We start from the raw sequence: 21,624 nt of genomic DNA, 5'->3' as shown, positions 1-21,624 counted from the left end.
TATGCTGATGGCAACACAACTTTGAGAAGAGTGATTAATTCTCAGTATATCTGAAAAATAGGTTATCAAAGTCTTTGTAAAAGTCTCAGACATGATCACTAGAAGGTTAATACTGAATACTTCTCATCTCTACAAAATCTTTAGAAAAATCATCTCTCCATGGATTGAAGGCATCTTTCATGAAAATTTGAAGGGAATAAGCAAGCTTCTGCAAATAATGTTCTTTATAAGATCATAACTTTATAGGCTAACAATTGACTGCAAAACAAATCCTGTTCTTTATTTGTTGATATTTTTTAAAATGCCCTTCAAGCAAATGAAGGAGTTATTTTCTCTTTCTTCTTCTATTAAGGGTCCTGACTTGCTCTCACCTGGCCAATACTCCTCCCTCCCTATAACCAACTCAATCCCCAGGGACAAGACCTGCTGAATTCATTTGGAGTTTGAACCACCTAGCTTTCTCTTGCAACTTTTCCCAGGGAGTATGTGATGGGTCTCCTGGCCAAAAATAAAAAATATTTCCCAGAGCCTTTAGGAACACTATTCCGAAGACAGAAAAAGCCCATAGCCATGAGCTAGTCCTACCCCTAGTGGACAGGAAGTTGTGTGATGGGGGAGATAGCTATGTAAGTCTCCCTCTACTAAGAGTAATAGTAATAAAGATGAAACATTCCAAATTAATCAAAGGTGGCCCAAATCTGAGGATGACTCTCACTTTCTCTCCCCTCCTGTTCCTAAAAGGGCTGGCTAGAATGAGATTATTCCCTTTTCTGTTTCCCCTACCATTTACCTGGCTACACTTTCCAAAAAGACCATCATCCTTTCCTAAACTCCTCTTGGAAAGGGCACATGCAAAAAGTAAATTTTATTTATATATATTCTCCTCTGAGCTACATTCCTATTCAAACAAGGAATACAGGCAAATTAGAAAAAATAAGATTAATTTATTACTTGAAATTGAAAAGTTTATGCATAAATAAAGTTAATGCTTTTAGGATAAGAAGAACAACAGTTAAATGGAGGGAAAATCCTTTGTATCAAATTTTCTCAGATAAGTGTTTGTTATCTAAGATACACAGGACAACCAGCTGATATAGAGTACCTAAAATCTATTCTCAAAAGATATGAACATAGAGTTCTCAAAAGAACTGTAAAACACTAACAACAAAGTCACTAATAATAGAGGGTAAAAAAAAAAACAAACAACCCTGAGATTTCACTTCATACCCATAAACTGGACACCATGACAAAAGTGGACAATAATCAATGTTGGAGGGACTTCGAGAACGCAGGCAAAGTGATGCATTACTGGGAAATTGTAAATTGGTAAATCATTTTGGAAATCAGTTTGAAATTATGAAACTAAAGTGATTAAATCATCTTTTGACCTAATTGACATATTTATACCCCATACCCCAAAGAGGTCACTGATGAGACTATGATTATGATAAATACAGAAACAAAGAAAGGTGCACACAATTTGAAGTGGCATGAATTAAATAGAACCAAGAAACATAATGACTTCAAAAAAAAAAAAATAAATGACTAGGTAAATTTCCACAAAATAATAAAAAATTGAATGTGCAAAATTTTAAAGAATAGGTGTGATCCAGGATGGCCCTGTGGGAGCAGATATGAAGGGGGACAAGGAAAGTTTTAGGCAACATAAAAAAGAAAACAAAAAAATAAAATTAACAAAACTTTATTTTAAAAATCAGCAAATTTTATGCTAAAACATCATATAAACATAAGTTTAAAAAAAAAGGTGGTTGCCTAGTGAATCATTCTCATTGTTATAAAACAGCTATTATATAAAAGGAGCAATGGATTTGGAATCTGAAGATCCATGTTTAATATGTGGCTTATTACTGAATATCTGTGTCCCCTCAAGCAAAGTATTTATTTAATAAGACGTTCTCAACAGAGTGGCACTACAGAGCCTGTAAGGCATCTTCCAGGTTAAAATTTATAATCTGCTGGATATAAACATTTGAAATGCTAATGTTGGTAAAGGGTTGGTAAAGAATGTACATAAGCTTATACACTTTTCATCGATTTCCACTTTCATTAGTTTACAGGCAATTCAATTATTTCTTATGACATTTAAATCAAGTTAATTTTGATTTACCAAACTTGCCATTAGTAATGTGGTTGATGGAACAGGGAGAAATTCATAAGCTGTGAAAGACAACTAAGTAGAATGTTAACTCCTTAAGAGAAAGGAATAAAATACAAAGTGATATGACAAGAAAGGCACAATCTATAACATGCAAAAAACTGTGGTGCCACTAAGTGTACTATATGATGTAAATTGTAAAAAACATAATTAAACTGGAAACCCCTCTGGCAGAAAACACATGCTAGGAAGTGCTATGTGCAAGCTTGGCAAGAAAGGAAATTAGGAATTATAAGGGCTCATAAACTATACTTTACAAATGTGATTCAGTTCTCTTTTAAGTTAAAAAAAAAAACCTATACATCAACTACATTTAGCATTTAAGTTTAACATGGATAAACAGGAAAATACTCTATTATCATTACTAAAAGCACTCAAAACTCTAAAGGAGTACTACATACATATCTGGTATCCCAAACTGGGAAAAGAAACAATATAAACCTAATAATCTGGAAATAATGAATGTGAGATTAAAAAAACCTGAAAACCCTAGAGTTTAATTATTAAGAGTAAAAAGAATCTCAACTAATAGCATTCAAATAGGAATGAATATTTCGCTAACATGAAAAAAAAAAATCACCCAACACCCTCCCTTCTCCCCTCCCCACCCCCAATTAAAACTTTATAGCATAAAAACAAACTGACTCTTGGTACATCTGAATATTCTCATGGACCTCCATTTGTAACATCTTCCAAGGTCACAAGTGACCCTGGATTTCCAAAGGTTATGTTCATAAGGCAGGTTTTCTTGCAGGATCTACTAAAATAACAAGGCCTCAAGCATGAGCTTGACAACAGGCTATGTGTCACTTGAAAAGAAGCCCAATAAGCACATCTCTAGAACGTTAGCCACAGAAAATTATAAAGACCAACGAGGAGGCAGCTAGGTGGCACAGTGGATAGAGCACCAGCCCTCAAGTCAAGAGGGACCTGAGTTCAAATTTGGCCTCAGACACTTAACACTTCCTGGCTGTGTGATCTTGGGCAGGTCACTTAACCCCAACTGTCTTAGCAAAAAAAAAAAAAAAAAACAACTCACTTTAACTCACATTGTTAAGTTACATCGTTAAAGATTGGGCACACCTCATCAAAATATAAAACGAGATAAATCACATGAAATAAGAATGTTATTTAAGTCAAAGGTCTAACTTTACCTAGGAGGACCTAACAATTTTTTTTAAATAATTGAGTATGTCAGTCATTATCAAAATTTTGCAATGAACAAGTAGCAAGTACTCTTCAAATAATATGCTTCACAGTAAGCAGTCAATTCAATTATCTGAGTTGAAACAAATGAATTGATCCAAAATAATGTGACTTCAGAACCATCTATGTTCTCTCCCCAGCTCACTTATTTAGACCAATATAAAAATAAATTTGCACTCCCTGATCTCACATACGCTCCTCCAAGGAAGGAATTATAAACAAGGCAGTTAATAAGGATCCCTAGAACTTAAACATTTGCTAGTTGAAACAATTCACATCCAAGATTATAATAATTAAGCAATATTTTAAATCAATTTATATTATAATCGGTATACTTATCACTAAAATAAATTATTATGTAATCATTTTTTCACTCAAATGTGGTTTTATATATAGAGAGATATATAGATATGGGGGGAAGGGAGAGGGAATTCTCAGGCAGAAGTGTTATTTATAGTAAGATGAGTATTTTCAATTGACAAACTAACATTTTATACTCATTAAATTTACATTACACACACAGACACACACGGCAGAGATCCCCAAATACGAAATGGAGACATGATAACACATTTAGAGATATGATACTTGAATCAGGTGACCCTTGAGCTCAAGTGTCACTTTAGCCTTGTGAATGTAATGTACTTTGCTTCAAGAAAATCTAGCATGTCCTCAGAACAAATGCTAATATTAACACTTTATTCACAATTATATTTTTTTCCTAAAACTTGACAAGGATTCCTCAAAAAGGAAATGTAATTTATCAAGATGGAATTCTGTTAAGTTAACTAACTGGCTCTCAAGATTCCAAAACAGTAGAAGAATTTACAATATTACCTTGTATGATCATAGAACATTTATGATGAGAACTTATTAAATAAGTTCTGTTGAAAACTCAGAACCAAAACTTTCAGTTTTAATTTCCGAGTGAATAAAATGTTTTAATATGCTATTGTAAATGATATAATTTTGCTACTGCGAATGCTATAATTATACTTTTCCTCAATGAAAAGAGTTTAAAAATGGGAGCTAGGTGGTACAGTGGTTAGAGCACCAGCCCTGAAGTGAGGAGGACCTAAGTTCAAATCTCAGTTGACACTTAACACTTCCTAGCTATGTGACACTGGGAAAGTCACTTACCCCAATTGCCATCTAAAGCTTATTCGACTAGAATTGAAATTTGATGAACTTTATTTGCAAGAAAATAATCAACATATTAGTCGAGTACTTTTAAGTACCAGGATTTGCATCAACATTTTGTCTTAGCTTGCTTATTTACTTACACAATCGGATCTAGCACAAAATAGCAAGTCCATAAGCCACAGAAAAATGAGGCTAGCTAACATCATAACCAGAAATAATGGAATGATCAGCAACTCATAGAGAACAGAAAAAACAAAGATTTCATAAAATTTAAATCAGAAATCAAGCTACACACAACATACAGTTTACCTGCTATTCTATTATGTTCCAAAATTGCTGGTATAAACAACACATCCAAAGAGATGTTCCCCCCAGATTTGAAGACATCCCGGAATATTACATTCAATTATGAATGCTGAATCCTACCTTGAGTCTCTGAAATTGCTGTTGTCCCTGCACTGGTGCAGCTGGTGGGGTTGGATGAGCATGGCTCTGAACCACCTGTCCTCCATGAGGTTGAACAGATGTTGTGTGATGGTGGCCACTGTGAACAGTTGCTAGCGTGGGGCCATGGCTGCCAGAGCTCTGGGGCACAGCTGAAACCTAAAAACAACTCCAGGGCTGAGTCTTTAATGAACAAATTCCTCTTCAGCTAAACATAATATTGATTTCTTAATCATTAATTTGGGACCTTCTTCCCCAAAACAAATACACTTTTCAAAATTGTATTGATAACATTTCAATGTATTATACAAACTTCTAGAATATTCCAAATGAAGCCTCCACAATGTTTAATCCTTGAAAAAACAAGTAGCAGCAAAACAGTGATTTTGACTAATAAAGAACAGATATAAGCCATGTCAAAATACCATGTCAACAGAGACTTGGAAATGTTTAATATGGGAGGAAGAAAGACAGGAACAGTATTTTAAGTAGGAATTTTGTTCATCTGGCTCTACCCAAGCTTTAAAATACATTTAAACAAGTTTGGAAAGAAAATCCAAACACAAACATCATTTCTTCAGTTTCCTTGAAATAGAAGGTTTTTTGGTCATTTTTAATTTCCTTTTTCCCTCCACTAATTTCCTTAAAAAAAAAAAAAAAAAGTGGCTGAATTTATAACGGAAAATGCTAATTCAAGCCAAAAGGAACTATTGATCGTTGGAAAAGACATAACCACTCTCTCTTTAAGAATCTATGACGCAAAAAGAAAAGTAAACTAGAAATAATCTAAAATTCTTTCTGCATTTTCAACAATAGATTTTAAAGAATTCAGAAAGAGCAAGCTAGGATAAAATGAATTAACCTTCTATATCAGAACAGAAAAGACAAACTCTAAAGAATTAAACTCTGAATACATGAAGAGAAATTATTTCAATTAAGTGGAAAAGGAGAACTCAACAACAAGGATGGTTTTTTTAAAGAATAAAACACCAGTCAGGGCATTCTGCTCTCCTTTTTCAAACCATTGAGCTCTCTGGCTCACTCATCCTTCTCTAAGTCCTGCCTTCATACTAAGGGATGGCAAATCTCCCTCAAACATTTTACTTACCTTTCCAGGTCCAAAATCTTTAATTCCATGATAGTTCTCCACAAACTTCAGTCACTCACAGAGATTGTCATATCCTATTTCATCATCACTCACAAGGTTTACATTTCTATTATCATCAGTTGACATTCCACTAACTTAAACTCTCCAAACCCTATTTTGTTTGTCTCACAATCCTTCAATATCTGCCTTGCTTTTGACTTCATTTTCCCCTCTTAAGATCCTGAGCTTAACCTAGAAGTACACAAGTTGACACATTTCTTGAGTTGCTCAATCTGTCTCCATAAATCCAAGCTCTAGATTACTTTTACCTTCCTTCTTCATATGCCGAACTGAGACTCCTCATCTAGATCCTCACAGTATCAAGCAATCCTGCACCTCCTCCCCAAATGACTCCCATCCCACTCTACCCAGAAGCTGCACAAAAGCTATTCTTCTTTCCTGAAAACTCTACTTCTTCTCACTCTCCCCCACCCATCTCTAAGAATGAGATTTAGTCAAAGTCATTCCCTCTTCAGAGGCCTTTAATCCCATTCTCCAGCAGATTGCTCCTTCAATCATCCCTCTCACACCATTCTAGTCTTCAATCTCACCCATTATATTTGATTTTTCCTTACTACCCTCAAACACACCAGTCAGTTGATTCTCAAAAAAACAAAACACACCCTCAAACCTTATTAGAGTCTATCAACTTCTCCCTTTCTAAAAATCCTTAAAAGAAGCTGCCCATGCTCTGCTGTCTCCATTTCCTTAATCCTTTTATAATCCAGCTTCCAGCCCCAACACACTTTGTATTTATCAGTAACTGCCAGATCAGAGTCTTTCCTCAGCTCTTGTGCTTCTTCACCCCTTAAGAGCACCTGACTTTGCTGCTACTCTTACTCTTGAATACTCACTCTTCCCTGAGTTCTTGTGACATTCTCTTTTGGTTTCCCAATCCTAACATCAGTTGTGCTCCAAGATATTCTTCCAGGCCTTCTGCTTTACTCTCTCTTTGCTGCAACACTTGGGGATCTCATCAGCTCCTTTAGCTTTAACTTATATAGGAAAAGATGAGTAGGATCTAGATATCCACCCAGTACCTATTCCTATTGGATTATTTCAAACTAAAAGGTCAACAATGTCAGAGAAACTTGAGAAAAACTGTATGAACTGATGCAGGATAAAGTGAGCAGGACCAGAACAGGTTATTCAATAAGAACATAGGAGTTGGCTTCTTCCCTTTTTCTTTTTGGAAAGAAAATAGATTTTTTAAAAATAGAATGTAAAAAATCTTAAATCTGTATATCCAAAACATAATTCATACTTTTCCTCCCAGCCCCCTCCCCTCCAACTACTCAAACAAGGTGAAATGTAATCAGGGTGAACATCAACTCATGTCTGACATACTAGCTGTGCCTCTGCTGGCATGGCTTAAATGTTCCATGTTCCAACCAATGCTCTGGAACTTCAATTAGGGAAGGAGTGCAGAGCTGCACCAGCAGAGGGAGTCTCCTCACTAAAAGTGATCCACAGGGATGAAATAAGGTCAAGACAAAATAAAAGCTAAGTCTTACAACCTGAGCTTATGAGATTGAATTCCAAATATAAGATGGGGGAAGCATATAGAGAGTTAGAAGTTCAAATGAAAAAAGGAAGGATTTCTATCAGAAATTTCTAGTCAGGAAAGCAAATACACTCTTTAAGCTGTGTTAAGAAAAGGATAGCCTGCTCAGCGAGGGAAACTGGGAATTCTACTGTACTTTATTTATCTCTGTCAGACTATCTGTGGACCATTGTACTTACTTTTGATACATTCTGGAAAGGACAGCAATAAGCCAAGACTCCAGGTGAGTAAAAGCAGAAGATGGATGAGTCTTGTATTCATGCTCACATGAGAACAGTGTGAAAGGAATACTGAGGATGCGGACAATAAAATTTATAAAGTGCTTTACAGATACGATTTCAATTTATCCTCACAGATGACAAAAGAAAGAAGAAAGCGACTTCATGTGGCCCAAGAACATGTAGTGAAGAAATATCTGAAGTCATATTTAGATTCAGGCTGACCGCGGTCAGTCTACCTACCTGATAGCTGGGAGTAACAGAGTACTGAATTCCTGTGGCTGACTGCATGGTCTCAGAGACTGTCTCATACACAGGAGGTGCAGGGGCAAGCACACGATGCTGATGTGGAAATGCTTCTGTGCTGCTGGCAATACGTCGCTGCTGGGACGCATACACAGGTGACTCCTGGTCATCCAAGCGTCGCTTCATTCTGCACTCATACTCGGGGATGCTCTACAAAACCTAGGGGAAGCAAAAAAGACTTAATCACATTCTCTAGTCCAAGAAGACACACCATTAGCTGCACTCAAACTTAATGTGATATATGTTCAACAGTTTTAAATTTAAAGTAAATCTGGTAGGAAGAGTTAAATTCTAGAGAGATCCTGCCTGGGTACAATTTCAGCACCTGTAAAAATGATCATACATTTCAGATCTTGAGTTTCATGGGACCTCAGTGCCAAAGAGATCCACCCCACCCTCATTTTACAAATAGGAATTAAGGCCAAGAGAAATTAAGTGACTAGCTTAAGTCACTAATAAGTGTCTGAGCTTAAGATTTGAAAACAGGCCTTCCAGATTAAGGCTCTCTTCCTGATCATCAAAATAACCAAAAGGTTCAAAACATTTCTTAGAATGGAATTGAACTTGAAGAAAGCTAAAAGAAAACGTCACACCTTAAGAAAAAAGACACACCAATCACCAGGACTTTAAAAGATTAATTCCATCAATATGTGAGCCATACAGGTATGGCCAACATAAGCATCTTTATACATACAATCATAAATCATAAACTTTTCAAGTTCTGGTTAGTTCTCTGGCGAACTATTAATCAAGTGACCTGCCCATGTTAACTGGACATTTTAGCTTCATTTTAACTCTCTTATTTCTTTCCAAAAGGAATATTCACCTTCTACTGCCTGGGGGATAGTATCTCCAAATGTTATCACAGTAGACTACATCTAAAAATATAGGTTTTCTAGACCATTCCTTGTATTAAAACTAACATTCTATATTACTTCTAACTAAATTTTCTTTTCTAGCCCTGCATTTCTAGGATTTTAACAGTAAATTTATTTCAATATTTGTCCTTTTCTAAGCCCTACATTTCTAGGATTTTAACAATAAATTTGGTTTAATATTGGTTCAAAGTATGAACCACTTTGAACTACTATGAAAACCTTCCCAATTCTCAAATCAATTCTTAAGTTACTAACTCAAAAACACTTCCATTTAAGGAATTTTTTTTAACAGAACACCAAAGGTATAAAGACTAACCACTGAGGCCTAAGGTCTTACCATAGCTCTTTTCAAAATCAACTATCCTTACTAACACAAATATAATTCACTGCTAGATGACAAATAGGCAGAACCAAGTTTCATCATCCAACAGACACAATGGAACCATGTTTTACTCCCTGTCCCCTGTCACTTCACAAAAATTTCTTAAAATGACAACACTCTATCTGTTAAATACTACAAAAACAGTCGCCAATGGCAGGCAACAGCAGCACTTGGTAAAAAAAAAAAATGTAAATAGAAGTTGTTTTAACACAACCTACAAGCTACTTCTATTTCTACCACCATTCCCTCATTCCTTAGGTACAAACTGGTCATGGAGTGGAGGCTCTCAGAAGAACTCCCTTCCTCAAGCCATCTTTTTGGCTCCCTCATCACCATCTTTCCGACAATTACATATCCTCTCTCAGATATCTTTAGGCTTCATAAACCTAAGCTAAAAGAAGAAGTCAAGATAATTGTTTAGCAAAACACATAACATTAACTATTTCATGTATATTTGTCACAGATGGTTATCTGTAATAATATTTGAACAAAGACTTTTGGACTATGACTTTTTATCTGACCTCTGATTATCATATGTAGCTTAGTTTCAAAGTTCAGTTAACAACAGCTTATGGTTTATATACATGTGACATTTTACAAAGAGCTTTCTTTATATGAGATAAGGTTTGATAGTCCCATTTTACAGATGAGTAAACAGGCTCAGTGACTAAAGCAATTTAATTAAAAGGTCACAAAACTTTAATAAGGTTGGAGAACCAGAGTTTGCACCTTTCTATTTTTCAATATTTCTTATGAATAATCATGCATCTGTTGGCTCCCAATGATCACTTCGGAGATCAAATAGAATATACCTTGTTTGAGAGTTTCAAAATAGTCTTTATAACCTGGCTTCTTATTACACCTTATTTCCAACTTCCCTTTTATATATTCTATCATCCAGTGACCATGCCCTCATGTTTTCCTCCAAACAAAATACTTTATATCTCTGGATTCTAGATATTTTCATTGATTGTACCCCACATCTGGAATTCTCTCTCTTCCTCCTCTACATTTCCTGACTTCCTTCAAAACTCAGCTAAAACTCCATTTTCTTGGGGGGGGGGGAGGGAAGAAGACTATCTGGTACCCCTTCATGCTTTCACTCTGAGATTATCTCCAAATTATCCTAAATTTACTATGGTTTTGCATGTTCTCTCTCTCTTCCTCCCCACCCCTTTTAGATTGTGAGTTACTTGAGAACAGAATGACTGTTTTTGCCTTTTTTGTATTTTCAATGGTTAACACAGTGCCTGGTAACATATTAAATTGATTAACCCAATGCTTTCTGAGTAACCAATTAGCCTCAAAATAGCTATTACTTCCATGAACTCGAAAATCTGATTTTTCAGTTATGAAGGTGAAAAACTTTAAGGCTTGCTCTTCTCACACAAATTTGTCTCGAGTGAGCCACAACCTTTTATGCTGGAAAAGCACTCATCTTAGGTGGGAAACTAAATTAAAACTCAGGAGTAAATCTATCAGAGTAAAGCCTGGGTGCCCTCAGGTCCTGGTCTGCCCCCCTCAAATTCTTTACACAGATTCCCCTTTTTCAGTGCTCCAAGTGTCCTTTTTTGGTATTCTGATTAAATCAATTTATATGTCACAAGGTACCTTACTGTAACCATACAGTTACTCCTAAGATTACCACTATCAGAAGGGTCTGTCCTTCCCAACTAGAAGCCAAATAAAAATCAATATAAAATGCTTTAGCATTTAGCCTTCTCAGGGATATGATTTCTCATTTACTATATTTGAAGAAGCCACTTGTTCTTGTCAAGTCAGATAGTCAGGATCACTCTGCCTGCTTTTGCAGTCTTTTACTTTAACCAAATTTCTTTACAGTGGCTTTACTTGCTTCAATTTCATACATTCCTTTATGAAAAAAACTATGTAAATATGACAGCAAGGAGAATGCTTTCCAAAAAAATAGTACATTTGAGGAATAGAAACTGACAAAAGAAGCCAAGACAATCCAAGTGCCTAGTTGTGAGATTGGAACAGCTCTGAACCTACCTCCCACTCTACCCCCCAAACCAGGATACAGCCCTAATTTCCTATGAGACCAGTTTTCTTAGAGAGAGAAATCTATATAAAGATTCAAAATTCAAAATATAAAGAACAATTTTGATTTACCAACATGTCAGGAGGACAATTCAAAACACCAATTGTTTCTGCCACTTAAAATTTCTCAAAGCAACAATACTAAGGTAGAGCCTTGGGAAAGCATTATTAGGGACTAATTACCAGGGAAACTTTAGACTTATTCAATCCCCCTTCCCTTGAGCCTACTGAACTCATTCCATTTATCTTTTTTTTTTTTTTTTGTAGAATCATAGGATGTAGAACTATAAGGAAAACTTGTTGCATGCCTTTCCCATTTTGTCCCTAGTTCTTTACATTACATTTTAAAGATATATAATGTCCAATTACCCTTTCAGAATTCATTCATTTAGCTAAAAAATAAAATTACTAAGGTGATTTTAAAAAGTAGAAATTCTACCTTTCATTATTTTAAAATCTAATTGAGAAGATAAGATTTACAAACAAGAAAAGGTGATAATACAATGCAGCAGTTCATTCTTAGGCTAAATTAATGAAAAAGCTAAGCACCATTTGTATTCTCACCAAAAATAATACTAATTGTTTGTTGAACTGAAGTGTTGCTTAGCTTAAATCAAGTAAAGACCTCAATGGATGGAGGAGCTAAGACTTTAAAAATGGATAGGACTAAAAAGGAAACATGCATACATCTTGGTCACAACAAAATTCTAGCTATCTTGAACAAGGTACTATATCCCAAACATAACCCAGATATAGTGCCTGCCACATAGGAAGTTCTTGTGAGAACGGGTCCATGACACAAAGGAAGACTCAGAAGCTCTTAACCCAGGGGGAAAGGGGAGCTTCAGAGACCAGCAGTCCAACAATCGCTTAGACTCGAACCCAAGTCAGGAACTTGCAGAGTTCAGACTAGGGGGCAGTAATCACTGACTTTGCCTGGGAGCAGACCTGTGGGAGGACCAAAAAGAAGCTTGCAGGTTCCTACCCCATAGCTTCTGAAATCTTGCAATATTTGATGTCCCAAGAAGAAAAAAACCAGAGGAGACCGCCCTCCTTTTGTTCTGCAGAGCCCTGCCATGTTCTGTCATCAAGTCCAGTAAGGAAGTAGGCTACAAGAATCAGCAAACAAAAAATAAATCTCACCATAAAAAACCTAGTATGGTGAAAAGACATTCAAGATGCAAACTCAAAAAGAATGGCTCCAAAATATCTACAAGAAAATTGTCAATTAAAAAAACACAACTCAAGTGTTAATACTGGGCATAAATCCCAAAGAGATATTAAAAAAGGGAAAGGGACCTATATGTGCAAAAATGTTTGTGGCAGCCCTTTTTGTAGTGAATAGAAACTGGAAATTGAATGGATACCCAATCAATTGGAAAATGGCAGAATAAATTGTGGTATATGAATGTTATAGAATATTATTGTTCTGTAAGAAATAACCAGCAGGATGAATACAGAGAGGCTTGGAGAGATTTCCATGAACTGATGCTAAGTGAAATGAGCAGAACCAGGAGATCATTATTCACTTCAACAACAATACCATATGAGGATAAATTCTGATGGAAGTGGACATCTTCGGCAATGAGAAGATCCAGTTCAGTTAACAATTGATCAATGATGAACAGAACCAGCTACACCCAGAGAAAGAACACTGGGAAATGAATGTGGACTGTTACATTTTTGTTTTTCTTCCCAAGTTATTTTTACCTTTCTGAATCAGATTTTTCTTGTGCAACAAGAGAATTGTACAAATATGTACACATATATTGTATTTAAGATATACTTTAACATGTTTAACATGTGTAAGACTGCCCGCCATCTAGGGAAGGGGGTGAAGGAAAGGAAAAAGTTCGAACAGAAGTGATTGCAAGGGACAATGTTGGAAAATTACCATCTATATGTTCTGTCAATAAAAAGCTGTTATAAAAAAAAAAAAAAGAAAGAAAAATACACAGCTTAGATGCAAATCTAGTTTCCATGCAACTAGAATGCCTATAGGAAATTAATAAACAAGAGTTAAAAAAAAAATACTTCAGTCATTGAACTGAGATACAGTAAAGTCTGGAGAATGAGAATTATAAAAGAAAAAAGTGGAAGAGAGATTAACAGTGTGGCAGAAGAGATATAAAACATTGTTCACAGAACTATCTCCCAGAAAATTAAAACGGATCAAAAAGACAAGAGAAATTTTAAACCAAGTCAAAAAATTGAAAAAACTGGGGAAAACAAAAACCCATCATAGCAGCAAATAGTTCAAAAGATAAAAAAATTGAAGATCTTCAAGATACCTGAACACTATTACCAAAAAAGCAATTTTAAACTACACAGATGTCTTCGGACCAGACAGCAAAATACAAGTTCAAAGAATTAATTGGTCATCACCTAAAAGAAACCCTAAAATAAAAATTTCTAGGAACATCATTATCAAAATTCTGAGCTTCCAAATCAAATTTAAAATATTTCAAAGCAACAAGAAAAGAAAAAATTCAAGTACTGAGGGAAGCAGTCAGGATTTTATACATGATTTAACAAATACCACTGTAAAGGAGAAGAGAGATTGGAATACCAAATTCCAGAAAGCAAAAGAGAATACAGTCAAGAAATTTACCCAGATTTGCTTGGAGGAAGGAGAAAATGGATCTTTAATGAAATTCATTAGAAAAAGGAGAAATATACACAAAATGCATAGTATGAATGAAAAGTGGTAAAGGACTAAAAGATAAACTTACAGTCAAATATGGGGAGATACATGTGTCCCCACTACTGAACCCTACTATCATCAGGGGTCATAAAGGGAATTGCCCTTCTGGAGGTGGCAAATGTGAGATGGCTGTGTGTGTGTGTGTGTGTGTGTGTGTGTGTGTATGAGTTGGACAATGGTTGAACAACTTATGGTATATGAATAATAGAAAACCATTGTGTAAAAAAATCACATTATAGAGTAACCTGGAAAGACTTTTACGAATTGATTCATAATGAAGTGAGAAGAACCAGGAGAAAAACATATAACAGTAATAGCACTGGAAAGACAAATAACTACAAAAGATTTAAGCACTCTGTGGTGGTTTTCCTGGAGGCAGCCTTTGTCTCAATTGAAATAAATAATTACTCCAATATCGCAGCCAGCTGGTAAAAATGCAAACGTTTATTTCTCCTTCCAAAATTAGCCCGGTTAGTTGAGGCATATCTCTCTGCCTGGCTCCAAGAGATCTTTGTAGCTTTGTCTTTGGCTACTGGCTCTGCTTTCTTCAGCCTCCCGTCAGCTCCGACTCGTGGCTTCTCAATCTCCAGTCTGTTCCAAGCTCCAAGAGCTCCCGCTATCTATGTGATCTCCCAAAGGTTAACTCCGCCTTCTGGAGGGAGAGGGATTCTGGGTTATCTCCCAGAGTGCTCTTTGGTCCTGAGAGAGGTGTGAATTCAGACTAAGCCCAGCATGTGTGAACTCCATTGAGTACTTAAGCAATACTTATAAGCTCTCTAAAGGTGTGAACACAAGCATTGTTTCCATCAGTATTAGCAACTTATCACCTTGTAAGGATTCACTCTAAGGTGTGAACCAATAAGCACTGTATCAATTCTGTTGAGTTAACACCAGGATTCTGACATCACCCTTGAGTTTTCACCTTGTTTCAAGTTGAGTTGACACTATCAATACAATGACCAATGAGACGGTAGATGGTGACGTATGCTACTCACCTCACAGAGAGGTGATAGATTCAAGTTGAAGAATGAGGCATATATTTTTGGACATAGGCAGTGAGGAAATTTCTTTTGCTGGATTTTGTTTTCCCACTGGGGTTGTTGTAGCCGAGAAGAAAAACGAAATATTTATTAATTTAGAAATATAAAATTTTACAATGCAAAAATCAAAGTGATAGCTGTTTCTCATCATGTTAGTTCACCTCCAATTAGTGAAATACCATCAAAAGCTCCAAATAAAGAATGCCCCAGGTCAGTTTCCTGCATACAAAAATGAAGCCTTCCCACAGCAACAGCCTAAAGACTTCTGGACCTTTCCATCTGATCTGCAAAGGAATCCTTTTACATGTGGTGTTCCCCAATGAAAATGAACATCCAGAGAGAAGAGACTATTTTACTTTTCTAATTACATTCCCAGCACATGGCACATAGTGAGCATATTTAATCAATGTCTTTCCCAATATTCATTCACTTAAAACTTAGAAGCAACCAGAAGCCACTTCAAGTTTTTGAGAAGGATCTTGAAGATTAATTTGGGAACACTATTTATTTGTAGCAAGGATGGGGGGAGGGAAAGAGATGAGATAATGAAGCTAAAAATAGGATCCATTATGGGAAGGAAGGAGGTTTCCAGACACATGATGGGATATAGCTACCAATGAATAAAAATCTGGGAGGCTAAGGTGCAAAAGAGGTGGTAGCAGAGAGAATTCTGGCAGAAATGGAGTAAGTACTTTGAAGGGAGTACTAACACTAACACTATGGGAAAGAACTTTCATGGGGCAATCCTTTCTGGAGGTGGAGGAATGAATAAGATGCCTGAATGTTAAAACCAGATTTATCCATGGCATATTTCCTATCTGCTAGGGACCAACCAGATCCTTCACTGGTTAGGATGTGTATCTCCTCTCCTCAAGATAAAAGAACCTCTCAGCATTAGTGAAATACGCATGCTTATTTCTTGAAGCAAAATGGGGCAATGGAAAACATATAAGATTTGGACTCAGAGCTAGAATTAAATACTAGCTTTGCTACTTACTGCCTAGAACCTGTGGAAATGGATTTCAGTTTGCTTATCAATAAAAACGATACGGGTAGACTGGATGGCTAATCTTTTAAAACCTTCTCTATTCTCTTAAAGCAAGGTGCTACAGTTTAAAGAATAATAAATAACTGAGGGCTTGAGGTGAAACACTGGCCTGGGTCTTTATATCATTCTGGGTTTTCTTTAGGCCTCAGTTTCTTCATCTGTAAAATGAAGGAGGTGGAGAAGGAAGAGAAATATTACTGTCACTTTCCAGCTCTAAATCATGATTCTACCATGTGGTTAAGAATACTGCTTTACTTTAAGAGAACAGTGTCAAGAGTTGTAGGAACAAAAGTCACAAGGGAAGGGAATAAGAAGGTAAATGGAGAGAATGTGGCATAGAAAACTAACGAGAGTAACTAAACAAGGGCAGGTTACTTTTTTAAAGGCTAAAGAAGTGTATTTGCTGGCACAGATAAGTTGGTGAGGAAAGAAAATTGAGAAATGTTTTAAATGTTTACTTTTAAATTTTTTATTAAGATCTTTCTTTTTCGTTTGTAGTGGCTAGAAGCTGGAAAATGAATGGATGCCCATCAACTGGAGAATTGTGGTATATGAATGTTATGGAATATTATTGTTCTGTAAGAAATGAACAGCAGGATGAATACAGAGAGGATTGGAGAGACTTACATGAACTGATGCTAAGTGAAATGAGCAGGACCAGGAGATCATTCTATACTTCAACAACAATACTATATAATGACCAGTTCTGATGGACCTGGCCATCCTCAGCAACGAGATCAACCAAATCATTTCCAATGGAGCAGTAATGAACTGGACCAGCTACGCCCAGAGAAAGAACTCTGGGAGATGACGAAAAACCATTACATTGAATTCCCAATCCCTATATTTATGCCCACTTGCATTTTTGATTTCCTTCACAAGCTAATTGTACAGTATTTCAAGCAAAATAACGTTTTGGTCAAGTATACTTATTGTGTATTTAATTTATATTTTAATGTATTTAACATCTACTGGTCATCGTGCCATCTAGGGGAGGGGGTGGGGGGGGTAAGAGGTGAAAAATTGGAACAAGAGGTTTGGCAATTGTTAATACTGTAAAGTTACCCATGCATATAACCTGTAAATAAAAGGCTATTAAAAAAAAAAAGAAGAAAGAAAGAAATGAACAGCAGGATGAATACAGAGAGGATTGGAGAGACTTACATGAACTGATGCTAAGTGAAATGAGCAGAACCAGGAGATCATTATACACCTCAACAACGATATTATATGAGGATGTATTCTGATGGAAGTGGATTTCTTCGACAAAGAGAAGATCTAACTCAGTTTCAATTGTTCAACGATGGAAAGCAGCAGCTTCACCCAAAGAAAGAACACTGAGAAATTAATGTAAACTGTTTGCATTTTTGTTTTTCTTCCCAGGTTATTTTTTACCTTGTGAATCCAATTCTCCCTGTGCAACAAGAGAACTGTTCGGTTCTGCACACATATATTGTATCTAGGATATACTGTAACCTATTTAACATGTATAGGACTGCTTGCCATCAGGGGGAGGGGAAAAATCGGAACAGAAGTGAGTGCAAGAGATAATGTTGTAAAAAATTACCCTGGTATGGGTTCTGTCAATAAAAAGTTATTAAAAAAAAAAAAGATCTTTCTTTTTCATATCATCTTCATTTATCAACATATCCTTCCTACTGGGAGACTTCCTTTAGAAGAAAGATTAAAAGAAATCAAAAGGAAGGTCAGCAAAATTAACACATCAGCTAAGTCCTAACATAATTTTTATCTTCAACAGACAAATTTGTAAGAATTCAAACTTTCCAAATATTATGATCTAGAGATCCTTTGTTTAAAAAAAAAAAAAAAAAAACACCTGACAGTATTCATCTCAGTTTCAAATTATCTATTTGACTAAGGGCAATAGAATTATTTAAGTCAAGAAGACAGAAACAAACACATTTTCCCTATTGTTTTGTCTCTTCTTCATCTCTCTTTGTACCTGGTCAAGTCCAGTCTTGGGTACTTACAGGGTGTGTGACTCTGGGCAAGTCACTCTACTTTTAGAAGATGCTAGTTCCCTTATTTTAAAAAAAAGACATAATGGCACCTAGCTCAAAAGGCTGTTTGGAGTAACAAATATAAAGTGTGTAAATCCCACCATCATCAAGTTATTCCCAAATCTCACATATCTCCACCACCACAACCCCCTACCCCCTGTTGAATACAGCCTTTACAACCAACAAGTATTCATTCTATGCCATATATGCCAGGGCCTGAGATACCCAGCACAAAAATGGGACAGTCCCTACTGTCAAGGAGGGTACATTATTGGGAGTTTATGCAAAATAAATACACGGTGAGAAGGGGAAGGAGAGGAAAGAGCAGGAAGATAATACTCAAAACTGAGATCAATTAAGGTCTCACAGCAGGTGATTCTTAAGAAGGACCTGAAGGGGAACCAAGGATTCTCAGTTAAGGCAGGGGTAGCAGAAGACTCCATCAAGGCACAGAGCAGAAAGAATGAGCTGGGAAAGCAAAGTAAGAGGGTCTGAGTGAGCTGACAGGAGATAGGGAGGAGTCACATGTAACCAATAAGCCAGGATACAGCCAGGCTCTGTGAGGCTTTTCAATGACAGAGGAATCTATTTCAATGAAAGGCAAAGGGGAGCCAGTGAAGCTTCTCTAGCAAAGAACAGCACATCTAGATTTGTGCTTTAGGAATATCACTTTGGCAGGTTGGAATGGAAGGAGACTTGGCTGCAAAATAAATAAATAATAAAAAGCCTGTACAGCAACAATTCAGGAATGCCGAGGCGCCAAATTAAGGTGCTACTGGGATGACTATTGTAACAGTGGACAAAGTGTCAAGTCTGAAGTCAGGAAGACTCATTGTTCTGAGTTAAAAAAAAAATATAATCTCAGACACTAGCTGTGTGACCCTAGGCAAGTCACTTAACCTTGTTTGCCTCAGTTTTCCTCATCTGGACAAGAAATGGTCAACAACTGCAGTATCTTTTCCAAGAAAACCCTGAATGGGTTGATGAACAGTATGACACGACTGAAAAATGGTTAAACAAAGGAACGGGTATCATGACATGACAAAACTTCAATAAATCCACTATGCTGTCAATAATTTCTGGTTTCTGTAATTCTAAGCCCCTTTCTTAACACACACACACATATATGATATGATTTTGCTTTTTAGGATTTTGTAACTGTTAAGTACTAGCCTTCCTCATTTTGTGGAATGTGAATGGGTATAAATAAGTCTTTTGCCCTCTTGGTAGACTTTGCATATATATGTGCATAGTCATTTCCCCTCTCCACAGAATCTTACCTGATACTTCACATTTTCAAGGGAAAAAAAGTCATAAGTCTTTCTAGAAGGTGCGAATTCCTCATTTAAAAAGTGAGAGCATCATGAACAATTTCCAGATGAAATTGAAACCATTTCTAGTCATATGAAAAGGTTCTAATCAGAGAAAAACAAATTAAGACAACTCCGGGATACCACTACACATCTGTCAGATAGTCTGAAATGACAGGAAAAGATAACTGGGATACTTATACATTGTTGGTGGAATTGTGAACAGATACAACCATTCTAGAGAGCAATTTGGAACTATGCCCAAAGGATTGTAAAATGTGCATACCCTTTGAACCCAGCAGTGCCTTATAGGGGCTATATCCCTAAGAGATCATAAAAAAGGGTGTGTGCAAAAAATATTTGTAGCAGCATTTTTTGAAGTGACAAGAAACTGGAAACTGAATGGAAGCCCATCATTTGGAGAATGGCTGAATAAGTTATGGTATACAAATGTTATGGAATATTATTGTTCTACAGCAAACAATCAATAGGATTATTTCAGAAAGAAATCTGGAAAGACTGACAAAACTGATGCTAAGTGAAATGAGCAGAATCAGGAGATCATTGTACACAGCAATAAGATTATAAGATGATGAATTCTGATGGATATGACTTTTTAACAATGAGATGATTCAATGTTCCAATGATCTTCTGATGAAGAGAGCCATCTGCACCTGTTTGTTCTTGTTTGTTTTGTTCTTGTTGGCTTGCATTTTATTCTTTCTCATTTTTTCCCTCTTTAATTTTTCTTGTACAGCAAGATAATTCTATAAATATGTACGTATATATTGGATTTAACATATATTTTTGTCACATTTAACATTTATTGGATTATTTGCCCTTTGGGGAGAGGGTGGGGAAAAGAAGGGGAAATTGAAATACAAGGTTTTCCAAGGGTCAGTGGTAAAAAATTATCCATGCATGTTTTGAAAATAAAAAATTTTAATTAAAAAAAAAAAAAAGTGAGAGCATCACTTCTGATAGTTACCAGAAATTTGGAAATTATCATTTTATTATTAACTAGGTTATGCTTTTTGCTTTCATCTCTAACATTTTCTGAGGTCTCTTCTTTTTCACTCAATAATAATTCCATACATAAAATTGTCCAACTAATCCCAGACAGCATCATGTCTATATGTCCTTTGTTAGTCAGTCTTGAATATAAATCACAGAAAAACACTACTCCTATTCTTATATTCTCCTCTTCAACCTATTACAGGTAATAAAAGATTCAGTGTAGACTGGAAGTGAAAGTCTCAAATAACATCTTATTCTCACCCAGCATCATGTTAACACACCCCCTTCCCCAAGGGTTCATCTTTCATTCTCATCATGGATAAGACTTCCTTTTCAAAAAGGAAAAACTGGAAAGCTGTCTTTTAAAGTTGCCACAGCACCTGGGGAATTGCCATACCACTGCCCCAATAGAGAGATATAGTTAGTTCCTTTGGACAGTAAAAGTCCAATGCATGGGTTTCCTTTCGTCCTCCTCATAAATATTTGAGTTATCACATAATCTCACATATGGAGAAGCATTTACTAACCATATAACGGAATTGAAAAAGACTGCAAAATGTCTTCCTCATTTTTTAAATCCTTAAAGTCAAGAAATCCTCATTCCAATTGTTGCAGCAAGTGGCCGTAATTCAAGTATAGAAAAGGGGATAGATAGAAGTAGAGCAAACAATACTTAGTCACTCAGTGGAGAGGGATGGGTGATGGGAAAATGAATGAATCTAGGGCTGCAAACCTGGGTAACTAGAATGGTAGTGCTCTAGGTACAAAGAAGAACTGTAGAGGCAGAGCACATTGGTTAAGTGAAACGAACATTTTTATCAAGGTTTTCCATTACTACCTCACCCCAAACAACTTTTTAAAAAGCACATCAAATCAAATTCGGAACAAATGTCACAGTGTGGTCATTTTTCCAGCCCAGAGCAGCTTAGGAGGATATAAGGAGAAGTCTGCTTGACTCT

At 36.1% G+C, this 21,624-nt stretch overlaps 1 protein-coding gene across 4 annotated transcripts in view; it reads right to left on the bottom strand.

The window, feature by feature from the left end:
• SIN3A (SIN3 transcription regulator family member A) overlaps nucleotides 1–21,624 on the bottom strand; it is a 74,234-nt gene that overhangs the window by 28,008 nt on the left and 24,602 nt on the right. For all 4 annotated transcript variants that reach the window (XM_031956578.1, XM_031956577.1, XM_031956574.1 and 1 more), the window contains 2 exons: nucleotides 8,142–8,363; nucleotides 4,952–5,128 (listed from right to left, as the gene is read on the bottom strand). In XM_031956578.1, coding sequence (XP_031812438.1) covers nucleotides 4,952–5,128; nucleotides 8,142–8,330 — 366 coding nt within the window. In that variant the 5' untranslated portion in view covers nucleotides 8,331–8,363. The remainder of the gene's footprint in view (nucleotides 1–4,951; nucleotides 5,129–8,141; nucleotides 8,364–21,624) is intronic.

The sequence above is a fragment of the Sarcophilus harrisii genome, chromosome 2, assembly GCF_902635505.1.
Source record: "Sarcophilus harrisii chromosome 2, mSarHar1.11, whole genome shotgun sequence".
Taxonomy (NCBI): domain Eukaryota; kingdom Metazoa; phylum Chordata; class Mammalia; order Dasyuromorphia; family Dasyuridae; genus Sarcophilus; species Sarcophilus harrisii.
This window is presented reverse-complemented; position numbering and strand designations above follow the sequence as displayed.